Here is a 23,377-nt window from a genome sequence, read left to right as displayed (position 1 = left end):
GGTTGTAGATTCTATCGCATATAATGACCGGAAATAATGGTACGATGCAATCCTTTACTGCGGGTTTGTTGAAATGCACAGGCGTTAAGCCTTAATTAAGGCTAGGAATATTGATCACAAATGGGTACAAGGGCGTTTGTTATAGACCAGCATCTAGGGCAGGTGTAGTAGGAATTTCAAGGATTAATAGGGTGCGACTATATATAGCTAGGTAGATCCAAGTCAAGGTATCCAAAGGAACGGCGCAGGCCAATACTGTCCTATTATTCCTTGTCTGTCAGAAACAATATAAAACACATTTACACACTTTTTGTATGACAAAGACACCGAATATCATGATCAATAGAAACAAAACCACTGACGGTGAGACTATTGTCAATGACCGGCGCATAGAGTGTTCCATCGTCAAGTCCAAGGAATCCATTGACCAATTTTGATGGCAGGTGGCACCCGCTTGTCGAAGACACGCGCAGATGACGAGACTCCTGTCATGACCGGCTCTTGACTGCTTTTTTATTTGTAGGTCTTTCAACCTCAAGTGAAAACGAGTATCTGCCCGCGCTAGCTATACAAGTGAGGTTCCTCTTTGGGCCGGAGAGATCGACAATGATACGTGGCAAGAAGGATATCAAGGGACTAGAACATTAATACACGAGTAGTCCCACTACTCAGACTATCCTGGTGCGTCCAAATGTGGGCTTTTCCGAAGACGCCATGGATTAGGGTTATGATGTGACAGGACGACAGCCAACCGCCGATTGGCACTATCAGCAGGAGTTGGAGACAGTCGGGAGTAACTCGAGAATGTTAAAGTCCTCAAAGGATGTATGTTGATCTGACCCCGGCCACGTTAGCTGTTCCTTTATCTATTCGCACGGTTCATTTCGATGGCAACTACAACTATTGAAGCACTGCCCCTCTCATACGTTCAGGTTCCAGAGACATCTGAGGACCTTGATTGGGCTGACCTGAGAACACTGGATCTATCCAAATTTGATCAACCGGGTGGAAAGCAGGAGCTAGCCGCTGAGCTCACCCAAGCAATTCAAGACGTTGGTATGTGCTCCACCCGTATTTTGATGTTTCGTAGCTGATGGTAGCGTTCAAGGGTTCTTCTACGTCACGAACTATGGCCTAAGCAAAGAAGACGTCGACGCGCAGTTCGGTTTGGCGAAAAGTGTTCTCTTACTGCCGAAAGAAGAGAAACGCAAGTACCGTGCGGATCTGGAACAAGGAGATTATAACGGGTGGAAACCCGCTGGAATTCGAAATCTCATCCCGGGGGTAAAGGATAACTTTGAGATCTATAACATTCCCAAGTTTATTCCTGAGCATGCGGGTCGGCCTCATCCCGAGATTGTCAGAGAGCATATACAGAGTATTGAGCGGTTCTCGCGACATATTCATGACCATATTGTGAAAAGGTTATTGATTATCTTTGCGATTGCCCTTGGATTGGAAGATGAAGAGTGGCTTGTGAAAAAGCATCGATATGAACAGACTTCCGGGGACCATTTGAGGTATATGAAGTATTATGCCAGGAGTCAGGAGGATAATGAGAAGCTTGGTGGTGTTTGGCTTAAGGGGTGAGCATACTACTACTGACTACTGGGAGAAAGGTCTGCTAACGGGGGTAGCCACTCCGACATGGGAAGTCTTACGCTTCTTTTCCGCCAGCCTGTCGCTGCTCTACAAGTTTTGACAAAGAGTGGAGAGTGGAAGTACGTCAAGCCGCAGATGGAGGCGCTGACTGTCAATATTGCGGATGCCCTCCAGTTTATGACAAGTACGTTGCGCATTCGGTTAGATCAAGTAGTCTCTAACTTGGGTATAGATGGGTATCTGAAATCGAGCATTCATCGTGTCGTTGCACCGCCAACAGACCAAGCACATATTGATCGCCTGGGCGTCCTCTACATGGTTCGCATTGAAGACGACTCCGACTTACTTCCCATCGACGAATCCCCAGTCCTGCAGAAGTACGGGCTTACTGGCAACAGGATTCTTGGAAGCGATGGTCAACCTCTGAAAGCGGGTGAATGGGTCAAGCAACGTGTTATCAAAAATTTGGGAGAGTCGACGGAGAAGGATGGTGACAATGAGGTCAAAGACGTGGAAATACTGAAGGGTGTCAAGGTTACTTATTATGACTAGGGCTTTGTTTTGTAGCCCTCAGCTAAGGCCATTTCACATAAGTAAACTATGAAAACATTCAACACACCCCCTGTAGACGGTTGGTTACAGCGCATCTTGAGGAATGATAATAGGCCCTCTCCCACTTTCAATGACGTCCTCCAACATATCCAGCCGATCCTGGCCCCAGAATGGCTCTCCATTCAGTGAGTACAATGGCGCACCAAAGTATTGGTTGTTCTCGGCCTCCTTCGTCAACGCCTTCTCCTGCACCGCCAATGCCGTCTCAACCGTGGCCTTCTCTAGCAGCCGGCTTCCCTCAAGCCCAGCTTCCTCCGCCAACTGCATAATGGTCGCCGGATCAGCAATATTGAGTTCTCTGGCCCAAACGGCCTCCAGTCCTAATCTCGCAAACTCCTGGACTGCCAAATGATCATTCCCCTTCTCCTCAATCGCCGCAAGCAGAACCCGATGCGCCACTGACGGATCAGCGGGGTAGTACTTTGGATGCCGCACGAGAGGAATGTTATGAATCCTTTTCCAGCGCTCCATCTCTATCAGTCTGTATGCTTGTCGTTGTGCCGGGCGTTGCTTCACGGGGAGACCGCCGGATACCGAGAATATGTACATTAGGTCAATTGGTTTGTGGATAACGTGTGCGTTTGTGTCCCGCACCAGGCGCTGGAATCGTCGGCTGCCGATGTAGGACCATAGTGAGATGAAGGAGAAGTAATATTCGATCACTGGTCGGGAGGACATGGTTGGTGGTAAAAAGGCGAGTTGGATAGGCAATGCCTCTTTTCTTCACCTGGGCAATTCAAAAGATTCCTTGTCCTTGAGGAATCGGCTCCTGCCCCCTACCAAGATTCAAGAGTTGGAGAATAATCTATACGGACCCACGTGGAAGCCATTATCTGTGACGTTCTGAGGCGCCAAAATGGCGATATATCACACCACTGCTTGGCTTACCCATACCTGCTCCAATACCAAGAAATCTATCTCGGAGTACCTACATAGTGGGTATAACGACTCGCATCCATGGCCCTTTCCGAGCTTTGCCGGGCTCGGGAGTGTTAGTCCTTTTTTTTCTAACTGCCCAGAGGAGTAATTCAATACCACGTCACCGATGCCGGCATGAGCTTGATTGTGGAAGACTCTAATGTAGAATGTCACGGACTTCGAAAACTCTGCTTGCACTGTCGATTTTTCTAGTAGTCCCGAAGCAGGATGATAAAGACACAATTGAGCATATGTCAATTTGAGGTGATTGGTCCTGGTCCAGCAGGAGCCGTAGCAACAAGTGCCCTAGTGAGAGAATGGGCGTTCGACACAATTAGGGTTTTTGAACGACAGGGGGTAGTTTTGGGGGCATGGTAGATGTTTAAATTCCTAGAGTTTGGACACTACTAACAGCGCTACTATATGGTTTACATTCACAGAAGAGTGCACACATTCCCAAATGCAGGGCAATCGCATGAGGACCGCACCCTGAATGGGATGTTTTTATCGCGGTCAATCCAGTTCAGGTACTTGTAGACGAGTTAGTGACTGCATCGAAACCACCGATGCCGAGTCTCGAAATACTATGACAAGAGACATCTAGAATCTGTGTAAAGACATCAGGGAAGCTGACGAAGATAGTCCCATGTGCACCATGTGCACCAGCGGGCAAAATAGCCAGGGAGTCTTTCCCCATTTTAACGCCGGGGAAAAAATATATTTCTGAGATGTGCCATCATGACCGCGTGGTAAAAAGAAGAGTCTCGAGTATCAAAGCACGTATCTGCGGGCTCATCACTGTAGCGATGTATCAGCAGTAAAGGAGCGCTCCCAGTGTCATATTGAAGAGTAGTTGGCGGCGTCTGGAGAGGAGAATGTTAGGCTGCCGTTGAGAGTCCATGTCAGGTGATCATTCACGGGACAACTTTGTTTACTTGCCCATTGCGCACCCTCTCTGCTTCATCTCTTCGATCCTTTCACTGCCTGACTCGACAACCAGCGAACGGCTCCCCAACATCGAGCAATTGACCGAAAGATACATTTATGATGTGAAGAGCGCGGCTTGTACTGGGAGGTTCCAATATCCTTTACCTATCTGCCCCGTCCGCCAGGTGCCATCCATAGCTGCGCATCTTTAGGCAGCTCCACACTCGCCGCCGCCCACAAACGAACGATGCAATCCACACTTCCCCTACTCCGCGGCTTCATCACGCTGTCAGAGGCGCTGGACAATGATGACAACATCCTCCGCGAATTGATTTATCCGAACCAACATATCTACTTGTACCAAAATCGAACTTCTATGGAGCATGTCGTCTGGGGCCATCTCGGGTTGTCAAAAAGACAAGAATGCCGCGTCGGGGAAGTCTAACGTCTGCATCCCGGTGTACATCAGTCATTGGCCTGGACATGGGAACAAAAGCGCCTTGATTAGGTTTCCTTTGCCCTACAAAGTCTGCGAATTAAGACGCCCTGGCAATGCCGAAGAGAAGCTTCGATGTGAGGCTGCGATGTTCCTATGGCTCCAAGCGAACTGCCCTTCTGTTCCGATCCCACTATTATAAGGGTTTGGATTCTCAATGGTCCATCGGCAAGTCAGGCGGTGCCATTGTTTTTTATCAGTCTAACTCTCGGATTTGCACTTCTAGTTTACCGCAGTCGCACACGCCCCGCTTTTCTCACGGACGACGTGGTACTTCCGTCGCTTTATCTCATAATTTTTCGGGTACCCTGCTCCCTCGCCATATGTGAGCAACCGGAACGCTTGTTCATTGACTGCCAACTACCTTGTGATGGACTGCATCGAAGGCGCGGATGGGGCTATGCTGTCTGAACCTTGGGAATGCAAGCGTCAGGACCCACAGCGGCGGTCCAATCTATTCAGGGGACTTTCCCATATCATGCTGTCGCTGGCTCAAATACCATTCCACCGGATTGGGTTTCTGACAGTCAGCAACCAAGGGGTTGTTTCATTGATCAATTGCCCCCTGACCCTTCGACTCCAACACCTCGAAAACGAGAATGTTCCGACGCATATCGAGACAGGCCTCACACATTCAACGTCGGACGCATATCTGTCGGATCTACTAGCTTGTCACTACAGTCGCTTACGCCATGTATTGAACTCTGTCCGTGACGAAGAAGACGGGCGAGAACAGCTTTCGATACTGACAATTATGCGCGCGCTTCTTCCCCATTTTATGGACCGGGACCGCCGCCACCGACCATTTGTTCTATCCCTCACTGATCTGCACCAGAGCAACATCTTTGTAGGCGATGACTGGAACATCTAGTACATTGTAGATCTTGAGTGGATTTGCTCTCGCCCATTAGGGATGGTACATCCGCCATACTGGCTCACTGGCCGAGGCATTGACCAACTCACCAAAGGCGAGCATCTTGACGAGTTTACCGCTATGCATAAGGAATTTATGCAAGCATTTTGAAAAGGAGGAGCTCACAGTGTCCCCAGCCAGTGAGCGAGGCGTGAGGTTGACGCGCACCATGAGAAATGGCTGGAATGATGGCAAGTTCTGGTATTGTTATTCCCTGGACAATCCTCAAGGGCTATACAATATGTTCCAAGAACATATCAAAGGTATTTTTACGAACTCAAATGACGAATTTGATGATCTCGAACGCACAATACCGCCATACTGGAGAGTTGGAGCCTTGGAATTCATCGCCCAAAAGCTGGAAGGTAAACAAACATACGACGATAGTCTGCGCGCCATACTCGAGGTACATGAAGAACCAAGTCAGACCGAGGAAGCATGAGCAAGGCCCTATCACCCCTGCCCACCTTCTCCGGTCATATCCCTACTCTCATCATGCCCCACTTCCTTCTCACGGCTTTGTTGGGCAGTTTGGCCGGGCGACGACAACTGTTCTACCATGTTTGGGTCGGTGAATTCTCTTGTCACTGCTTCATGGCAAATCGACTTCTTTGGCGGTGGAACTATCTGCCATCGTCGTCGTAGAAGATCCTTAAGGTAGGTTGTACGTAGTATTTCACCGAGTCGGGTTGCGCATTGCACCCTGCCTGCTTGTCAAGATATTCTGTCACTCGGATTCCGGACGTTCCAGTCCCCATTGTTGCTACTACGGCTTAGTCGTACTAATATGTCAGCTTGTAGTACCCTGTCGTAGGTTAGTCCAAATCTAGAACAATCAGGCAACGTTCATGAATCCGAAGCATTGTCAATATTCATCTTAGATTTTCATCACGAAAGAGAAAGCTACTCCGATGCTAGGTCTGGAAGTTCAGACACAGCCTCAAGATTCCACGTATCCTTGGGCGCAAACAACCTCACAAAATGAGCCGCAATGTCTGTCCGTTTGGCAACCCACGCACCCTCGAATCCTTTGACATACTCCAGAAATCGAATGATCGATGCGACACGCCCCGGACGCATGATGCGTGCATGCAATCCAATCGACATCATCGTTGCACTCTCATCTGATTCGCGATACAGCACGTCAAACGCATCCTTCAAGTAGTCGAAGAAGTCTGTCGATCCGGTATATCCAGGCCCCGACTGCCCGCCCCAAAACCGCGCATCATTTGTGTCGACTGCATATGGGAGAACAAGCATTGGACGACCCTCAACATCAGCAAAGTACGGCCTGTCATCGTTTGTGGTGGCGGAGTCAAAAAGCAGACCCTCTTCAGCCATGATCTGCCGGCTGTTTTCCGTGATGGGTGGTCGTGGAAATGCACCGAGGATTCTTTTTCCCGTAAGGTCGAGAGTGTGGTCAATGGATCGTCGAAGGTCATTCCGCTCCATCTCCTCCGTCAACCCAACCCGACTAATCGACCTCGTCCCATGTGAAACAACATCACAGTCCTCACTCTTCAACTGCTCCGCAAGCCCCGGGTTAACTTCCAGAGCCTCACTCGAAAGGAAAACACTATACGGCACACCAAACTCCTTGAATATCCGTAACAGCCTCCAAATTCCAACACGAGTCCCATACTCGTATTCGCCCTCCTGCATGAGATCTCGTTCGTGTTCGGGGAGAGCGCTCCACACCCATGTTCGTGAGTCTCGACATTTGTCGCCTAGGAGAGGGTTCCGCTCCGTGCCCTCTTCATAGTTGATCGCGAAGTTTATGGCGACTTTTTTGCCCCGGGGCCAGGTGAAGGGGGGTGGGTTGGGGCCGTAGCCGATGAAGAGGCGGGGGCGGGTTGTATTCATTGTTGCCATTTTGGATTGTGTTTGAGTTTTGATAATGACGTCCCTTCTAGGTGGTTTATTGTAGGACAGTCTCTATATAGCTCCTGTTGTTGATGTGCTTCTGGTCCGGATATTCCTCCTATCTGCCCCGGCGTTGTCATGGACTCTTGTATCGGTGTTTCCGACTGGACCGCCGAGTTAGCGCGGACACCTTTGCCCTATCAATCTGGCGATAGCGCCTAGAACACCGATTGGTAAGCCAGTTACAGATATCTTGTTTTCATGGATATTAGGTAAAGAGGGTGTTATCGGAAGGGCAGCTGGAGACAGGAACTTAAGACACAGGTGGGCTTGGGGCGAGAAATGGATATTCTGGTTTTGCCTCACGAGTAGAAGTGTTGTAGCCGTGAAAATACAAGTCTGATTGCATCTACCTATGGCTAGCTATACTAGGTCGGAAAAGAAGAGCATGGCCCGCATATATTGAGCAGACGTAGAAGGTATCTATTATAATGTTTTTTCCGGTGCTGCAAATACATCTGCCACAGCTCATAATATGTATTTGAAATCCAACCCCCGATCATCCTCATACCTATTAGTCGTAGCACCCTCAGTTTTAGCTTTCTCTTTCAAAATGTTTCTCCGTCTAAGCAACATCCAGCACGCAAAGTACAGTGCCGCAGCAACGACATCCAATCCTGCCGAAATCGCGTTACCCTGTATATACCGCGGCCCCTGGTGGCTGGGGTACAGCTGTGCGGAAACAAGCGACGAGAGGTTGGCGATAGAGTATGCGTATGGCATCGCGACGGCGCGTTTCCCATCCGGTGACATGTTGGTTCCTACCCAGGCTACGACGAGGGTGGAGATTGTGTAGACGCCTAGGGCACTTCGTGTCAGCAACTCAATTGGGTAAGCGTCAGGGAACAGGGAACCCTACCCATTACAAGAATAAACATCCCTGCGTATCCAGCGTGCGGATTCGGCGTGCCCACACAAATAAGGTACCCGATCATCACGGGGAATGTACATCCGACGAGGAATGGAGCGCGGCGCTGCCATTTGTCGGAGAAGTAGCAATTTGTGACGAGGCAGATGGCGCCGAGGATGTAGACGGGGATTGTCATGTATTGTACTTGGAGGGATGCGTATCTGGGACAGTAAGCGAGGGCGTACGAAGGTAAGTGTGGGATGCGCCATACCCAAGGCCTTGGATAATCGTAGGTAGAAAAACACCGAAGCCAGTAATAGCAACGGATGAGGTGAAGAAGGCAAGACCAACTAGGTAGATGAAAGGGTCCGTGAAGGAGGGCTTAAGCCACTTCACATTCGATTCTCCTGCACCACGATACAACATGTCTCGTCGCTTTCTTAGGTGCATTGTCTCCTGCTCCTCGGCGCTCAAGAACCAGGCTGTCTCGGGCGAGGTCGGGAGGATAGCCCAGCAGATACCGCCGACGACGGCTGTCAAACAGAACTCGACGATAAAAAGCCATCTCCAAGGTTCGAGCCCTCGACGTTTTCCCATTGTTTGTACGGCGTAGGCGAAGAGCCCACCAAAGGCTCCGGATGTACAGTTCGCAAGGTTGGTCATCATGATGCGCTTGCCGGCTGCTTCGCGAGGGTAGATGGTCGAGAACAGGTATGAGAAACCAGGGGACACTCCAGCCTCACAGGCACCCAGCAACATCCGCACGGCGATTGCCTGACCGTAGTTTTGGATAAATGCAGTACCCAAGGTAACGAAGCTCCATAGTATAAGAGCCGTCCCGAGGGCCCTATTTGGGCCGAACCGTTTTATCGCCATAACCCATGGTACCTCGAAGAGGACGAGCGTGACGCTCAAGAGTGTAGTAATGTTGCCAAACTTATTTCCTTCAAGTCCAAGGTCTGTTTCAAAGCCGAATGTTCTGGCGTTTCCTATCTTGACTGGAATCAGTCCAGAGATCCAAGCTGTAGGGTAACAAATTACTTACATTATTGCGGTCCAGAGAGGATAGGACCAGAAAGATGAATGCCACAGGTACGAGCCATTTGTCAAACTTCTTCAGCGCGGCCTTCTCCTTCTCAGGGTGGATGTAGATGTCAACTGTGGTCGAGGACGCCCCATTTGCTGAAGCTACAGAGGCATCGGCGTCGACCGTCGCCGCTGGCACCTTGGTGTCTTTCAGTGTAGTCATTTTCGCGATTTCAGAGCACGAAATCGGTAGTAGAAATTGTCCGTGATATTGCGAACGAACAGTCTATGCCTTCCAGGTTGAGACCTCGAGTTCTTCATAAGTGACCGCACCATATCTCTCTCTCCCTAGCAGATAATGGCCCTATACTACCTTCCTTTAGTCAAAGTAAGAGCGACTGGCTGCTGGCACGATAGCAAAAGGGACCCACTCGGTGTAAAATAAAATACACCGAGATTACAACCCCTATCGACGCCATCTACTCCAACTTTTTGAAGCTTATCGTGCTTAATTTGCGATGACGATCTCCTCTGGCCAGTAGTCATCTCAGATGCGTTGACCTGATAAGACAGGGCTATCAGGCAATATTGCTTGGTGGCGATCAAAGCATCCTAAGACGGACCGCAGGGGGTATATCGGTAAATCGTCCGTGAAAGTCCGAGTGGAGACTAGGAGATTGTGTCGGTGGATATTGATGATGTTGTCTATGTGTCCATAGAGACTCTTATATTAGGAATCGTAGTAAGACGTTTGAGGCTGCTCTCGTCTTTAGCTAGATAATATCTGGCATCATGGAGTCCTTCCACATCTCAGCGACAGGCCACAGCTTAAATTACCTCCCTCAATACATCGCGCAGCGACACGGCTTCTTCGCGGAGCATAATCTGCACGTTACAATCTCAGTCCCGTCGCCATGGGATAATGTCCTCGTCGATCTTGCAAACGGCACCGCTGATGCAGCGCTGGGCGGCATTTGGGTGCCGTCTATGTACCGGAATCGGGGAAAGAACTATACGGCATTTGCACAGGTTGCGAATCGATGCCCGCTTGCACTTTTGAAGAAGGGGTCTGCTAAGGGGTGGAAGTTGGATGTATCGAATATGCAGGGGAAGGCCGTCTTGATGAAGTCTGGCAATGGTGCTAGTGTTGGGTTGTTCTTCAAGATGCTTCTTCGCGAAAATGGAATCGATCCGAATGCCGTCCATTATGTGCAGGATCTGGAAGGAGCAATGTTGCGAGAATTGTTTGAGGGTGGAATGGGCGACTATTTTGTTATTGACATTGTGACTGCGAGGAGAATGGCGGCTCAGAACCCTGATGTCTCAGTTGCGATGGAGATGGCGACGGACGGTGACGAGATACCTTGGAGTGTCTACTATAACGAATCGGCTAATTTTACCCCGGTTGTTAAGGATAAGCAACGCAGGTTTTGCATCGCCTTGCAGAAGGCCACGGATTGGGTGCTTGATCATGATGCTGAGCAGTATAAGGACGAGCTGGCTGACCTCTTCCCTGCTGCTCCGGCGGAGACGTTGGTGGAGCTCACAAACATGTACCGGAGGAATGGCATGTGGACGACACCAGAGGTTGCCCGGTATGGGTTCGATCGCTGGCAGAAGGGTCTTGCGGATGGACGTTTGATTGAGGAGCCATTTGACTATGAGGACATTGTCACTATTGAGGCTGTTGCATCTCGGGGTGCCACGAGTGGACATATAGGTCATTCAGGTTTCTTGAGCGCCATGTCATTATGTACGGAGAAAAGAAAATGCAAGGCGCCGGCTTAAAATTGATGCTCGAGTCTCTCCATCATGATATCACTATCGAGCAATTGCGAGATCCATGCGTCAATGTCCCAAGTCATGTCATCACGCTTCAAGAGGGTATGATCAGCCGGTTCCATTGCGTGGGCCACGTCCTCGACTTCCTGTAGCATTCTTAAATGACCCTTTGCAGCCAGGCTACCGCAGCGCAACATGTAAAGAAGGACGTTCTTGCCCTCATCATACAAGGGAGAATCCCCGGGATCGAGATTAAAACTGTCAGGTCGTCGAGAGCCCAAGGCTATTGCAAGCCGGAGAACAACTAGACTGGTGAACAGGTGAATATTCTCCATCAGTCCGAGACGCGCTTCAACAATTAGCTTCCACACTAAATTCGGGGAAGGGATGCAGTATCTTACCTAGCAAAGCAACGGATTGCACGGTTATTAGGATATGAATACTTGACCGCGCGGCGTGCAGGCAGGAAGTATTCCATTCTTTCCGACAAGCGTCGACACTGATAAAAGGCTCTGGTGTATGCAGCTCAGCTACCTGGCTTAGGAGAAAAGGCCGCAGGAGAAGAATCAGACACTGTTTTGTGGGGTATGAGTACGCGAGTCAAGTATGGGACATGGAAAGGGATACCTGATTGTAGCGTAAACAAAGGTTCGCTTGCGATCTGAAGATAGGAAGTGACTCTCTTCCACACAAGAGGCTAATATGTGCGTCCAACATCATATGAGGTGGCAAGCGTTGCCTCCAGGACTGAAGCTGATGGAGAGTTGTCTGAGTGCTAACTCCGATGCTCGCCACGCCCCCTGGTGCAAACCCAACAGCGACCTTTGGCGCATCGGCCTGGATAATTGTGAGTTCAATACGGGCTTTTAGAAAAGCAGCATCACCAAACTCTTCAGCATCCTCATCACTGATCGCGAATTTGGAAGGAAGCTCCAAGTCAGTTTGGTCAGCATGAAGAGTGGGCAGAATGCCCCTCTGAGTACTTGTCATTCTGTCTAAGCAGTATGTAGACCACCACACTCTCTTTCGGTGTTCAATTTCGACGGGGTGAAGATTCCTCGAACTGCATGCGCGATGCAATTGTAGCATATTGCACATCCGAGCGCTTGTGCCAGTGTACATAAACGCCGTCTTCTGACGGTTGAGCTGGTTTGAGTGGATCGCCTATGGACTGTCAACAACATGCCACAAACAATGACAAATGACATACAATAAGATTCAACGTCTCGATGTGATCAAGTGAGGCCTCTTCGTATGGAATGATGATGAGTCTTAGGGCTTGCTCGAAGAATTCGGTACCGGGCGGTGCCCTCGTCTCGGGGGCAGGGCCGTCAGAATTACCGGCATTGGCAGACTCTCCCATGGCCAAAACCACAAGTAGCTTGCACAACCAGTTCCGGTCCTTAGACTCCGGGGAGTTTGTGACCATATATGTGTTCGTCACTCGCTGACGAAAACTTCTCATTCGGAACCAATGCCAGTCGTATCCGAAATATATAGTGAACTGCTCCAAGAGGTGGAGTGCATAGGGGTAGGGAGGTAATTTGAACGTACACCTCTCCCCTAGGACATCATTAGTAACAAAAATAATTCTTGAACAAGTCCAGAGACGTACGTGACGTGTCAAAGCTCAAGGAGAAGTATTCGTACGGCTCTGCAGCATCGGGACTGGGGGAACGTGGTTCTCCACATGCATGACCCTGCAATTGCTTCAGCCCGGATATGAACACTGCCGATGCGAAGTCACCAGTTTCGAGTTGTAATATATTCCTGCTACTAGGACTTTCAGGATCATTGCAATGTGGTTCTGGTGAAGTGGGGAGGTGTCGCTCGGCGGCAGCTTCGGCCTCGAGCTGCTTCAGATACGTTTCTGACACGGTGACCTTTTTGTCGCGCACCGCATATGTGCATGGCTTTCGTGACAGCGTACAGTTCTGGCAAGGCCGTTCTATTGTTCTATTAGCCATCGAAGTTACAGCCCCAACGGTGTGTAATCAGAATAACTACCTCGTGAACATTTCACCTTCTGCTGGTGGCAGCGATGGCAGGCCAGTCCTCTGTACTCAGCCTTTCTCTTCTTCGAGAGCATTCTGCTGGGTTGCGAGGTAGCAGTCACTGTACGTTGGGGAACAGACGTCTTTGAATGTCGATGATAAGATCACTTCTCCAATCATGGAGCTATTCCAATCGGGGCTAGATGATACCTGATTACGATCGGTCGGTATTGGAGCGGGTTGACTGATGAAATTAGTGTGGAAGAGTTTCAATATTCCACCCACTGATGAATGTCCTATGCACGTCATTGCTGCGCATAATTACTGTACTATGTGTTATACTGGTCTCCGCGGTTTGTGTAAGAACCTCGGAATATGTGAGCGCTTGATAATCTGTTATTGGGGGTAGAGACATTGTCTCAGATAGACCCTGCGTACCAAAGTCGCGGCTGTTAAGACTGCATGCCATTCAGAGATTTTGACCCAAAAGCACCATACTGGTCGGTATCAAAGGCTTCCAGGCCTCGAGAAGCATAAAATAATGCTCCTGGTTGACTAAGTGGCAGGCTCAAGCTGTGAATGGGAATTGCTTTGATTGGCTGCGTCAGAGAAAGATGCGTGAACAGAGATACAGGGCACAAGCCGGAGTATACACACGCGTCATGTTGTTTATGCAGAGTTTTATCGAGTCCTTGTGTTGCTGTTAGCCTTTCTTCGTGGCTCGCTCTTTACCTCATCTCTCCTAATATTGTCAACGTCCATCGTCCAAGCGCTTCGGTGCCAGCCCCTCCTTGCAGAACGGCCACATTCTGAGTATCGTAACAAAAATTATCCGTGGTATCAAGTTTCACTGATTAAAACTCTGCACCGCGTCCCAAGACCTCGCTAGGATGGTACATTCATCAAAACGCAGAGGCCGTGGTGCACCGCATCCCAAAGGTCCCCAACGAGGTGAGAGCAAGCAACAGCCCTGCCGAGACTTTGTCAATGGAAACTGTCGTCGAAAGGGCAAATGCCGCTTTAGCCACGAAGGAACTCCTGCTGCTAGAAGTACCCGAGCTGAACCTCCCGAGGAGTCGCCTGCGAAAGAGAAATACCGGCAGTGGAAGCGCCTCCCGAAACACTATCCATCGGCAGCATCAACACACGGAATTCAGCGATTTTGGAAGACAGCCCTAGAGGTTCTCGCCCTTGGTGACCAGGACACAAGTCAGCGTATTCTTCGGGACCTGTCGGATGGATCGCAAACGAATGGCCTGCAATGGGTGGGAACAACAATGGAAGTCCTTTTGGAAGTGAACGGAGGTCTGGACATTGCTCGCTCTTTCCTCGAAGTGATTACCAGCTCTGCCTTCCTTGACTGTTTGTCGAGCGACAGATACCTCGAGGACCTGTACACCTTTCTTGGCGACAGTAACGGAACCAGGGCTGTTCCTTCTTTCCTTCGAGTTTGCAAGTCTCTTAGCCAACACAATGACAAGCAGGAATGCTCTCTCATTGCAAATGCATTGACAACGGCTCTTCATCAGGCTGTCATTTGCAATCAGAGAGTCCTTTTCCACGACGATTTCGCTGCTTTACTCGACGCCGTCGGCACTGTCTGTGACAACACTGGCTCAAGATCCAATTTATCGTCGATTACGGCCAAGACACTGTTACGAGAGCTTCGTCGACTTAAAAAGAGAGCAGGCGGTGCTCTCGGTGACAGCAAAGCCGTGAACCATCCTGCGACAAAAATCACTCGAAAGACCTTATCTCGACCCTCTGAATTCCCCGGATCTCACCACGACAATGACCATCAAGACATTGTCAAGATCAAAATCATCCCCACCGAGGGAGGGATCCGTAGTGAGAAGGCAGAGTACCTGCCGTCCTCCAACTTTGAGTCGCGTTCGTTTCTGGAAGGATCTGAACGGCTCATCGACACTCACTTCCGCCTACTTCGGCACGACATTTTTGACGAGGTCAAAAAAACAGTATCCGAGCTACTCTACGTACTTGATAAGGAGCATGATATTGCGCAATGGATCAGATCGGCTTCATCGAACAAGTCCATACACGCATATGAGGGTGCGAGAGTCAGCCGTGTAGAGTTCAGCAAGAAGCAAGCGCTCGAGGCCTATATTAGTTTTGTGGAACCCATCCGAATCACGAAGAAGTCGACCAGTGAGAAGTTGACATGGTGGAAGGAGACAAGGAGGTTGAGCGAGGGATCCTTGGTGTGCCTGGTGTCACTTCGCAATGGCATTAGCTCAGCTTTCCTCCTGTCCGTCACTCGGAACATCACGAACTCCAAAGAGCTCGGATCCCTCGTTCAGGAGAAAGGCCATCATGCGAGGATTGTATGCAGTCTGGTTCCGAGACACCAAGCACAGGATCTGGAAACATTGGTTCGACTCGAACATGACAAGTCCGACGACAGGGCTGTCCTCATCGAGTTTCGGAATGTTATTCTAGGCACCTTCACTCCAATCCTCGAGAATCTTCAGCGAATGTACAAGGAAACTCAGCTCCGCTTTGCGGATTGGATTGTCCCTAGCCTCGAAAGAACGACTCCAGGGAGTAGCATGCCGACGCACCTTTATGCTCGTCAAGCCGACTTTACCTTCTGTCTGTACTCTATTTTGAAGGATAAGGCTCAGAGTCTCTCGATGACTCCCGCAAACATTGATCCGGAATTTTATCGGAAACTGGCAGAGCCTATAACCCTGGACAGCGGCCAGTGCGAAGCCCTAATCTCGGCCTTGTCGCGCGAGTTCAGTTTGATCCAAGCACAGTCCCCGGTGGTGTCAAGGAGCAGAAGAACTTATGGTTGCTGTTTAAGCGTCACTCAAACTTGTCAATAGCGAGCGGTATGAGACTGTGACCAAGGAGGAGCTAGAGTCTATTAAAAGGGCTATGGTCAGTGGTCACGGCGGTATGGCAACCCACTCTGGTCACTAGTACAACTGTGAGAATGGACATCCAGTACGCAGTTCTTTGTCATAATTTCCATTGGTGCCTTACTAAGTTTTTTCTAGTTTGCAGTCGGGGAGTGTGGAATGCCCATGGGACGCGCTCGTTGTCCGGAATGCGGTGCTGCGGTTGGTGGTGCCAATCACTGGCCTGATGAAGGGGTTACTCGGGCTGTTGAAATGGAGGATGACAACTAAGAAACGGTGCCGATAATTTTGAAGCTCTTGCTTGGGATTCAAGAATTTGGACCCCAATCGGTCTACGCCGCTTTCTTTCTGGAATACTGTTGAATGTATTTACCCTTGCCATATGTAATCTCTTTCTGTATTTCATTTTCTCTCGACATTCAGATTGTCTGTTGTTGAATGGAACTGCAATTTCTTCTACCAATGAATTTCCCTTTCACGAGTTTGTGCAAACTCGCCCTTCTCCCATCTACAAAAGCATCTCTTCTGTAGCTCGCCAGCGTCCTTAGATAGTCACAACAACCGAAACCTAACAGCCATAAAACAAGCCACCAAAACAACCGCCACAAAAACACCCACAATCCCAAAGAACCACGTCAAGGAATCCACATCCTGCCCGGGAACCGTGACATTCATTCCGAATAACCCCGTAACCATATGCAGCGGCACAAAGATCGTCGCAAGTACAGTCACTTTGCTCAGACCCGAATTCAACTTTGTGCTTAGCCGCATGTTATTCACGCTAGTTTGGGCGAGGAAATTCGATTGTAGGCGGCTTGTTATTTCGTCTAGGTGCGCGAGTTCTGTCAATATGGTGACGAGGTGGTCTTGCACATCGCTTAGGTAAACTATCAACTCGCCCTCCGACAGAGCAAGACCTGGAGTAGACCTTGACGCCGGAGAAGAAGACTGGGAACTCTTTCGCCATCCTGTACTTCGACACCGCTTCACAAATCCATTAAGCACATCCGATTTCCCCGAAAGGGAATGCGTGAGGTGATTTATCTTTTTCCGGATATTGTATATCCGCATCATGAGAGGCGTCATGTCTGTTTCGCGGGCTATGAAAATTTCGTCTTGGATGATTTCGGATTCGGCGGAGAGGGTTGTTATGTGGGGGGCGAAGGAGTCTATTATTTCGTCTCTGGGAAGTTGTTAGGTTTCTGGGTGGCGAGGGATCGGAAGGGAGTTGGGGACGTACAGAAGGGCATAGCAGATCCAGTCACTCGATACAATGGACTGATCATGGGCCCTGATGATGCGAGTCCGGACTCGAGAGACATAGTCACTTCCTGGCATGGAAAGAGTAACTGTACCATGAGCAAAGACCAATATATAAAGCATAGTCGGACTAGTGATGGTCGGCGTGAAGGGTTCAATATCAGTTGGCTTGACTTTCTCTTCTTTCACCGAGCCCACCAGTGTCCGTAGCGAGATAAGGTAGTACCCCGGAAACGTCTCAATCTTCTGCCGACTTTCTTGAAGGGCGATGTCCTCGGCGGTCAATGGGTGAATAGAAAGTGCACGAGCAAGATCAATGATGTCGTCTTCGGAGGCTTTGCAGACATCAAGCCATCAGGTATCGACAATGGCCTTTTCATTTTGTTCCTGGTTTTGGACGAGAGGTGCTATATCGGCCCAGCTGGATGCGTGCTTCGTTTCTTGCGACCGGCAAGAGAAGTAGGAGAATTGACAAGGTTGTTCGGTAGGCATATTCACGGCTCCATTAGGCAGCAGCAAACTTTCCGAGGGAAGAATACTCGTCCCTGATCCTGTAATCGCGAAGCGGTCATATATCGGTCCATGTGTGAGAGATGCAAGTTAGAGGGGTATGAGCAAACAGGCATCGGAAGATATTGCATCAGGAAGTCTGCGGCTTGCAGGACACAAACAATAACGGTCAGACGAGGAATTTATAATACATAACAGCCGGCTACTCAGGCCCTGTAGGGCTGAGACAGTGGGGGGGGCTCTGTGTGGCTTGACCCACTTATCCCCGAGTTTGCCCTTTACACCAGGCAGCACCATTTATCGGCACTCAGGGGAGGTTGTTAAAGCCGATATGACCAGTGCCTGACCTAATGTCAATTGGCATTACCTCATTTCCGCATTGATTCTATTGGGCGATTGTTCTGCGTCACTCAGTAACGCCCTGATGCCCGAACATATGCACTTGGCGCATCGAACAGAACTCTGAATATGGCGAATGTTGCGGTGTTAGAAATCAGTTTTTTCCCTTATAACAAAGGAAACTGGGTCCTAATCCAGAATCTAGGCGGCTAACGAGAACGATCTTGGGAGCTCTCTGGCTGTTCCTCATCCGACCACTCGGCATCTTGATATTTACCGGAGGCGTCATCCAGTTCATTCGAAATGTCTTGGCTGCTTGGGGGGTTACCACGGTTTAATTTCAGGGTGAGACCTACTCAGTTCTTTCGCTTTCTTTGCATGTTCGGTTGACGAACAAGGGTCCGATTCCAGACGCAGAACGACCCTCTGCCCACCGACGAGAACGTGAGACGCGACAAAGCAAGCCATTATTCTCTCAGCCGCAAACCTTCCAATATCAGGTTTCTTTGTGTATAACAGAGCTACGGCTAACGATACACATTGTCTCTAAGGGGGCTCAGGCAAGAAGAAATGATGCAGTGTCCAAACGCGAATCCTGACGGTTTCCCCTACCTGGAGATTATCTTCATCGAACGAAGGAATGCCTAAGGGCGAGGTCTTTCACAAGTGATGAATGCTCTTTGGGACGGATACGTTGTGTGTAAGAGCCCGGAATATGAGTAGGGGAGCGTGGGCATAAACATATATATAGGACAAGATTACAGTTTACTTAACGTATTGACTGTGACCGGCAGGTCTCTATACTTGCAACCACCGACGGTTGCAGGTTTATGTTGCCCACAATATCATCCAGAAGCTTAGTTATTAGCAAGTACTTCCTTGGTAGGCAAAGGGAAAATCGTCGAATCGAGAACGTAGCCAGAGAGTCCATGAGTTCCATCAGCACTGATTGAGGTCGTCATACCGTGCACTAATTCCCATCCAAGATTCATTGAGGAGCCAACACATTAATATTCCTCGCGTAGAGTAAACTGGACATGCACAACCTGTCATAGGCCGCAATCTCAGGTAGCGACGTGCCAGCTCGAGATCACCTTCGTGAGGACCACAAGGAGCTAAGCCGTGAGATGCCTTTATAGGACAAAGGGGAGGTCAATCCCAGTATAAATTGTTCGATAGTAAGATTAATTAAGCCTTCCTACCCAGCACGGTCTGAACGACAGATGGAAATGTGTTGGTGACGGACCAGAGAGGCATATGTTAGGTGGTGGAAGATGGTTTGGCTTGTTGCTAAAACACGCCATGGAAGCCTGGTGTCTGATATCATGGACTCAGACCTACACCCTTGGAGGTCTGTCTGCCCCTGCGGTCTCTGATACTACTGCTACAGCTAAATGGCTATTGATAAAAGCAAAACTAGCTACTACTGTTGAACCAGACATCGTACCTTACTTCATACCAAACGTCCTCTCCCGGAAATACAAAACCGCCCCAGACCTCGGAACAATAGACGAGCGCCAATAGAAAGATCTTGTCCCTGTATCCCCATCAGGCAGTCTCACGTCATACCGAAGCAGAACATGCGCGAGCACCAGCTTCAAGAGGACAGAGGCATAGTATCTCCCCGGACACGCGTGTTTCCCTAGACCCCAAATAGGGAATGTTACATCTGCATCTGTGAACTTGGAGTTCTTGTTGCTGCTGCAGGTACCACTCGCCGTGCAGTGCATGAAGCGTCCGGGGTTGAATGTAAGCGGATCGATGTAGTTCTCCTCGCTTTGCAGAATCATCTGCAAAGGAATACAGGCGATATCATCCCTCGCGAGGCGTGTTCCGTCGGAAAAGGTCGTTGGGCGCAGGACTTTCCGACGCATGGAGATGGAGTCTGTTGGGTTTAGCCGGGCGGACTCTCTCAGGAAGGCGTCTAGAAGGGGCGCGGTATCTGTGTCGATAATTCTGTCTGATTCCGGGTAGCTACTTGGCTTCATCATGGCTTGAGAGAGTGAGAGTTCATCGCGGAGTGGCTGGATATACTGTGGATATCGACATAAATCGTCAAGCGCATAGAAGAGACACATGGCGGGCTGATGGACAGACGCAAACCAGATTCCTAAGAGGACCTGCACGATTCGTTCCGCAGGCCATTCATCCCGCTGTTTCTTGTGCACGACTGCATTTACGATGAACTGGATGCAGTCGGCTTGCTCTGGGGGCTGGTTGTCAGCAAGACGAAGCCGGCTCTCCACGACTGGAGTGAGATACCCTATGAGAATCATCACAGCCCGATGACCTCGCATAAGACGGGGAGCGATAAACGGGGCAAGCCACGCAGGAATAAGACGGAGGACCTCGGCCGTTTGCATGACGTGTTCTGGATACTCCAGGGCGGCTTTGAGGAAGATCGGATCGCTGGATACCTTGGGGCCAAAGAAGATTAGTGCGTTTGTGTTGGTGATTAGTCGTTTGGTAAAGGGGAAGATCTGGAGTGCGCGCCAGCCATCTGCGAGGGGTTTTGCTGTTATTTCCGTGCTGAGGGTTTTTGATATGCACTCGCTCAGAGGTTGACTTAGTGCTGGGAGGTGGGCGCGTAGCTCGGCTTGGAGGGCGCGCTGGTGGATTGAGCCGTTGGCGCTCATGCAGTCGTGGACTGCGAGTCCGTTCATGGTATAGCTGGGCTGGAACATCTAAATCTATTAGCCCTTCGCATTGTATTGGAGTGATGGTATCTCACATCCTTGGCTAATGCGTGGAGTGACAAATGCGTGTCAGGCATCCGAAGCAGCTGCTGGATATGAGCCGTACACGAGAAATGCACTTGGTATGTCTCCGGGGTTGCAATGGCATATGGCATATCTTTCATCTGATATCTGTTAGCTGTGTCTGCTGGCTTCGGGGAGACGTACGTGTGCTTTCCGGAGGATCTCGGGCCCGTTCCAGATGTATTCGAGACTGCGGAGGAGTTTAAGGATATAGACTGATGGCTCGGCAAGACTAACATTTTGCCGCGTGTCTTCTTTGGCTATGTCAACGTTGAGGTGAGAACGTATCCGATACCAGAGTAGTAGCAGTGCGCCACAGGAAACCGCAGTGACTATCATGTTGCAGGGATAAAGTGATCTCTTGATGAAGATTCCCTGACCGAGTGAGAAAAAACACACCACGATCTATGATATATGGTCCAATATCAGCTTTGTAGTTATCATCAATCTGGAATCCCCCTCTTGTCGCCCCCCCTAAAGCAGGATCCATGCATATCAACCCTGGGGATTGACGTGGCAATTTCAGCTCGATGCCTCTGTCAGCTTGTGCGATGATTCTAAAATCACCGTCAGCCTCGCAGCTGACAAGGTTGTTGACACTAGATGTAAAACGGAAAAAGCTGACTGCCGCTTAACCCGAGGACATCCATCAAGTCCAGTAGCCTGGTGCTTGCTTCCTGCATGTCCTTGCTGATCCCAGCCAAACCAAGCAAGTGGGGGCGGTTTGGTGTCTCGACAATGGGTATATGTAGCCTTCGCTTGAAGCGCTGGAGGTCCAAGTTATTATCTTCGTCACTTACAGGCCAAGGTAGCCCAACTCAGCAATGTCATCATTTCCCCTCGTCTCTGAGTTCACTTGGGGCGGACCGATTATCTACGGTCTTACGGGGTATATGCTCTGGCGTCTCTGGCGATTCACCGTCCGTCCATTGCTCAATCCAACCTCACCAAAGGAGCTTCCATATATAATTCCATGTGAGTTTGTTCGATGCTATGCTACGCAGTTTCTTACTCACAAGAACAGTTATCGGTACAGCCATATCCCCCTCATTCCGACTTAACACTAACAGCTGAAGGCCATGCAATCTCACTGCTAAGAAACCCCCACGGTCTACTCTCTTCTGCAACGTGAGTATCCAGGCATATCCGGGTATAGTCATGGCTAAATTAGCATAGCCAGTACTACAATAACAGCTTGGAACCGGTCGCGCTCACGCTATTCGGCCAGACAGTCGTTTTCATTCTCTCCGAGCAGGACGCGACAGAGGTGTTGCGAGATCGACCGGACCTGGTGCACACAGAACATATCAAAGACCTCCTCCATGGCCTTGGATGCTCTGGCGCGGGCATCTCCGAGATTGATAACAATTACCAGACCAATAAAAACGTGTCCAATGGCAAGGTGGCACTCACGAACCACCCGTCACTATACAAGGTAGCTGCAGAGCTCATGAAGAAGCAACTCCTCGATCGGGATCGCGGAAACGAACTCCTCGTCCGAACGCTGAAGGTCCTTGAGACTCAGGTTCGCTGGGGTGAGCTTGACGCGTCGGTGGTACTCGACACGTCGCCGGATGGCAGCGAAGTGACGGTCTCGTTATGCAAGTGGGCGCAGGTTGCCAGTATCCGGGCAATCGCGACGGCTTGGTTTGGAAATGCCATTTGGCAGCTCTCGCCAAGCTTGATCGATGATCATCTCCGTGTTGACCATGATCTCTGGAAACTGCTATTCAAGATCCCGAAGCCATTTGCCCGAGAGGTTTATGCTGCAAGGGCCCGCGTGCACCGCTGCCTCGTGGCATTTCTACGCCTGCCGGACTCGGAAAAGAGAGACCAGAGCTGGGCTATCGAAGCTGCAGTGGCGGAGATGAGAAGCCGTAGCATGAGCGAAGAGGACATGGCTTCGTATCTGCTAATGGTGTTCTGGGCGTGAGTCTCCTGCCTATCCTATCTCCGTCACGAAGCTAACCCTACCAGCACCAACGCAAACACCTTCAAGATAGTCTTCTGGCTCACCGCATACACCGTCTCAAACCCAGCCACCCTGTCAGCAATAACCACCGAAACAACCTCCATTCTCGCCGAACATCCGCAAGCCTCCCTCCCCGCCCTCTCCATCCACCTAGAACGAAACCCCCTCCTGAAAGCCCTATACAACGAAGTCCACCGCATTAGTCTGAGCACCAGCTCCGGGCGGACCACGCAGGACGACACAACCATCAACAGCCACGCCTTCAAAGCCGGCACGCACGTCGTCGTGTCATACCGCCACCTCGCCATGACTCATCCCCTGCTCGCGCAGGACTGGGACGTCTTCCAACCACAGCGGTTCCTGTCGACCCCGGACCTCGCGCAGAGTAAGGCGTTTCTTCCGTTCGGAGGCGGGAAGCATAAATGCGTCGGAAGGATTTTGAGTCGAAGGCTTGTTGTTACTTTTGTTGCGCTGGTGGTTCGGCGGTTTGTGGTGAGGGGGGTGGATGCGGTTCCTGGGATGGACTTTCGGCCGGTTTCTTCGGGGCCGGCCGAGCCTTCAAGTGATATGCGACTGGTTCTTAGGAAGAGGGAAGTTGTTTGATTAGATACA

General features: G+C 50.1%; 10 protein-coding genes across 10 annotated transcripts; 5 read left to right on the top strand and 5 right to left on the bottom strand.

The window, feature by feature from the left end:
- Positions 1 to 887: 887 nt before the first annotated feature.
- BDV14DRAFT_189552 (uncharacterized protein) lies at positions 888 to 2,154 on the top strand (the record flags this gene model as incomplete). Its single annotated transcript, XM_073771218.1, has 4 exons — positions 888 to 1,056; positions 1,109 to 1,586; positions 1,638 to 1,786; positions 1,835 to 2,154. 4 exons carry the CDS (start codon positions 888 to 890, stop codon positions 2,152 to 2,154), a joined length of 1,116 nt encoding a protein of 371 aa, XP_073628412.1.
- An 84-nt stretch (positions 2,155 to 2,238) lies between these two features.
- On the bottom strand, positions 2,239 to 2,892 carry BDV14DRAFT_199852 (2-hydroxychromene-2-carboxylate isomerase; the record flags this gene model as incomplete). The annotated part of the gene is made up of 1 exon (XM_073773376.1): positions 2,239 to 2,892. One exon carries the CDS (start codon positions 2,890 to 2,892, stop codon positions 2,239 to 2,241), a length of 654 nt encoding a protein of 217 aa, XP_073628411.1.
- A 1,222-nt stretch (positions 2,893 to 4,114) lies between these two features.
- On the top strand, positions 4,115 to 5,910 carry BDV14DRAFT_208695 (uncharacterized protein; the record flags this gene model as incomplete). The annotated part of the gene is made up of 6 exons (XM_073775463.1): positions 4,115 to 4,467; positions 4,529 to 4,676; positions 4,782 to 4,825; positions 4,886 to 5,363; positions 5,427 to 5,471; positions 5,572 to 5,910. The coding sequence occupies exons 1-6, from the start codon at positions 4,307 to 4,309 to the stop codon at positions 5,908 to 5,910; spliced, it is 1,215 nt and encodes a 404-aa protein (XP_073628410.1). The 5' UTR covers positions 4,115 to 4,306.
- A 461-nt stretch (positions 5,911 to 6,371) lies between these two features.
- On the bottom strand, positions 6,372 to 7,340 carry BDV14DRAFT_199851 (uncharacterized protein; the record flags this gene model as incomplete). Its single annotated transcript, XM_073773375.1, has 1 exon — positions 6,372 to 7,340. One exon carries the CDS (start codon positions 7,338 to 7,340, stop codon positions 6,372 to 6,374), a length of 969 nt encoding a protein of 322 aa, XP_073628409.1.
- Positions 7,341 to 7,859: 519 nt separating this feature from the next.
- Positions 7,860 to 9,490, bottom strand: BDV14DRAFT_208694 (major facilitator superfamily domain-containing protein; the record flags this gene model as incomplete). Its single annotated transcript, XM_073775462.1, has 4 exons — positions 7,860 to 8,191; positions 8,251 to 8,462; positions 8,513 to 9,234; positions 9,287 to 9,490. The coding sequence occupies 4 exons, from the start codon at positions 9,488 to 9,490 to the stop codon at positions 7,860 to 7,862; spliced, it is 1,470 nt and encodes a 489-aa protein (XP_073628408.1).
- Positions 9,491 to 10,059: 569 nt separating this feature from the next.
- BDV14DRAFT_199849 (ABC transporter substrate-binding protein) lies at positions 10,060 to 11,005 on the top strand (the record flags this gene model as incomplete). Its single annotated transcript, XM_073773374.1, has 2 exons — positions 10,060 to 10,938; positions 10,988 to 11,005. 2 exons carry the CDS (start codon positions 10,060 to 10,062, stop codon positions 11,003 to 11,005), a joined length of 897 nt encoding a protein of 298 aa, XP_073628407.1.
- Positions 11,006 to 11,051: 46 nt separating this feature from the next.
- Positions 11,052 to 13,138, bottom strand: BDV14DRAFT_199848 (Zn(II)2Cys6 transcription factor; the record flags this gene model as incomplete). The annotated part of the gene is made up of 6 exons (XM_073773373.1): positions 11,052 to 11,398; positions 11,451 to 11,622; positions 11,830 to 12,213; positions 12,260 to 12,612; positions 12,665 to 12,997; positions 13,057 to 13,138. 6 exons carry the CDS (start codon positions 13,136 to 13,138, stop codon positions 11,052 to 11,054), a joined length of 1,671 nt encoding a protein of 556 aa, XP_073628406.1.
- Positions 13,139 to 13,933: 795 nt separating this feature from the next.
- Positions 13,934 to 16,195, top strand: BDV14DRAFT_199847 (uncharacterized protein; the record flags this gene model as incomplete). The annotated part of the gene is made up of 3 exons (XM_073773372.1): positions 13,934 to 15,803; positions 15,868 to 15,944; positions 16,064 to 16,195. The coding sequence occupies 3 exons, from the start codon at positions 13,934 to 13,936 to the stop codon at positions 16,193 to 16,195; spliced, it is 2,079 nt and encodes a 692-aa protein (XP_073628405.1).
- A 282-nt stretch (positions 16,196 to 16,477) lies between these two features.
- On the bottom strand, positions 16,478 to 21,132 carry BDV14DRAFT_199846 (cytochrome P450; the record flags this gene model as incomplete). The annotated part of the gene is made up of 5 exons (XM_073773371.1): positions 16,478 to 17,108; positions 17,166 to 17,520; positions 19,494 to 20,718; positions 20,766 to 20,894; positions 20,938 to 21,132. 5 exons carry the CDS (start codon positions 21,130 to 21,132, stop codon positions 16,478 to 16,480), a joined length of 2,535 nt encoding a protein of 844 aa, XP_073628404.1.
- Positions 21,133 to 21,617: 485 nt separating this feature from the next.
- On the top strand, positions 21,618 to 23,368 carry BDV14DRAFT_199845 (cytochrome P450; the record flags this gene model as incomplete). Its single annotated transcript, XM_073773370.1, has 5 exons — positions 21,618 to 21,768; positions 21,818 to 21,823; positions 21,870 to 21,921; positions 21,970 to 22,722; positions 22,771 to 23,368. 5 exons carry the CDS (start codon positions 21,618 to 21,620, stop codon positions 23,366 to 23,368), a joined length of 1,560 nt encoding a protein of 519 aa, XP_073628403.1.
- Between the last annotated feature and the right edge of the window lie 9 nt (positions 23,369 to 23,377).

Source organism: Aspergillus stella-maris (assembly GCF_047715825.1).
Source record: "Aspergillus stella-maris strain CBS 113639 unplaced genomic scaffold BDV14scaffold_25, whole genome shotgun sequence".
Lineage (NCBI taxonomy): Eukaryota > Fungi > Ascomycota > Eurotiomycetes > Eurotiales > Aspergillaceae > Aspergillus > Aspergillus stella-maris.
Note: the sequence above shows the minus strand (reverse complement) of the source record. Positions and strands in the feature narration are given on the sequence as shown.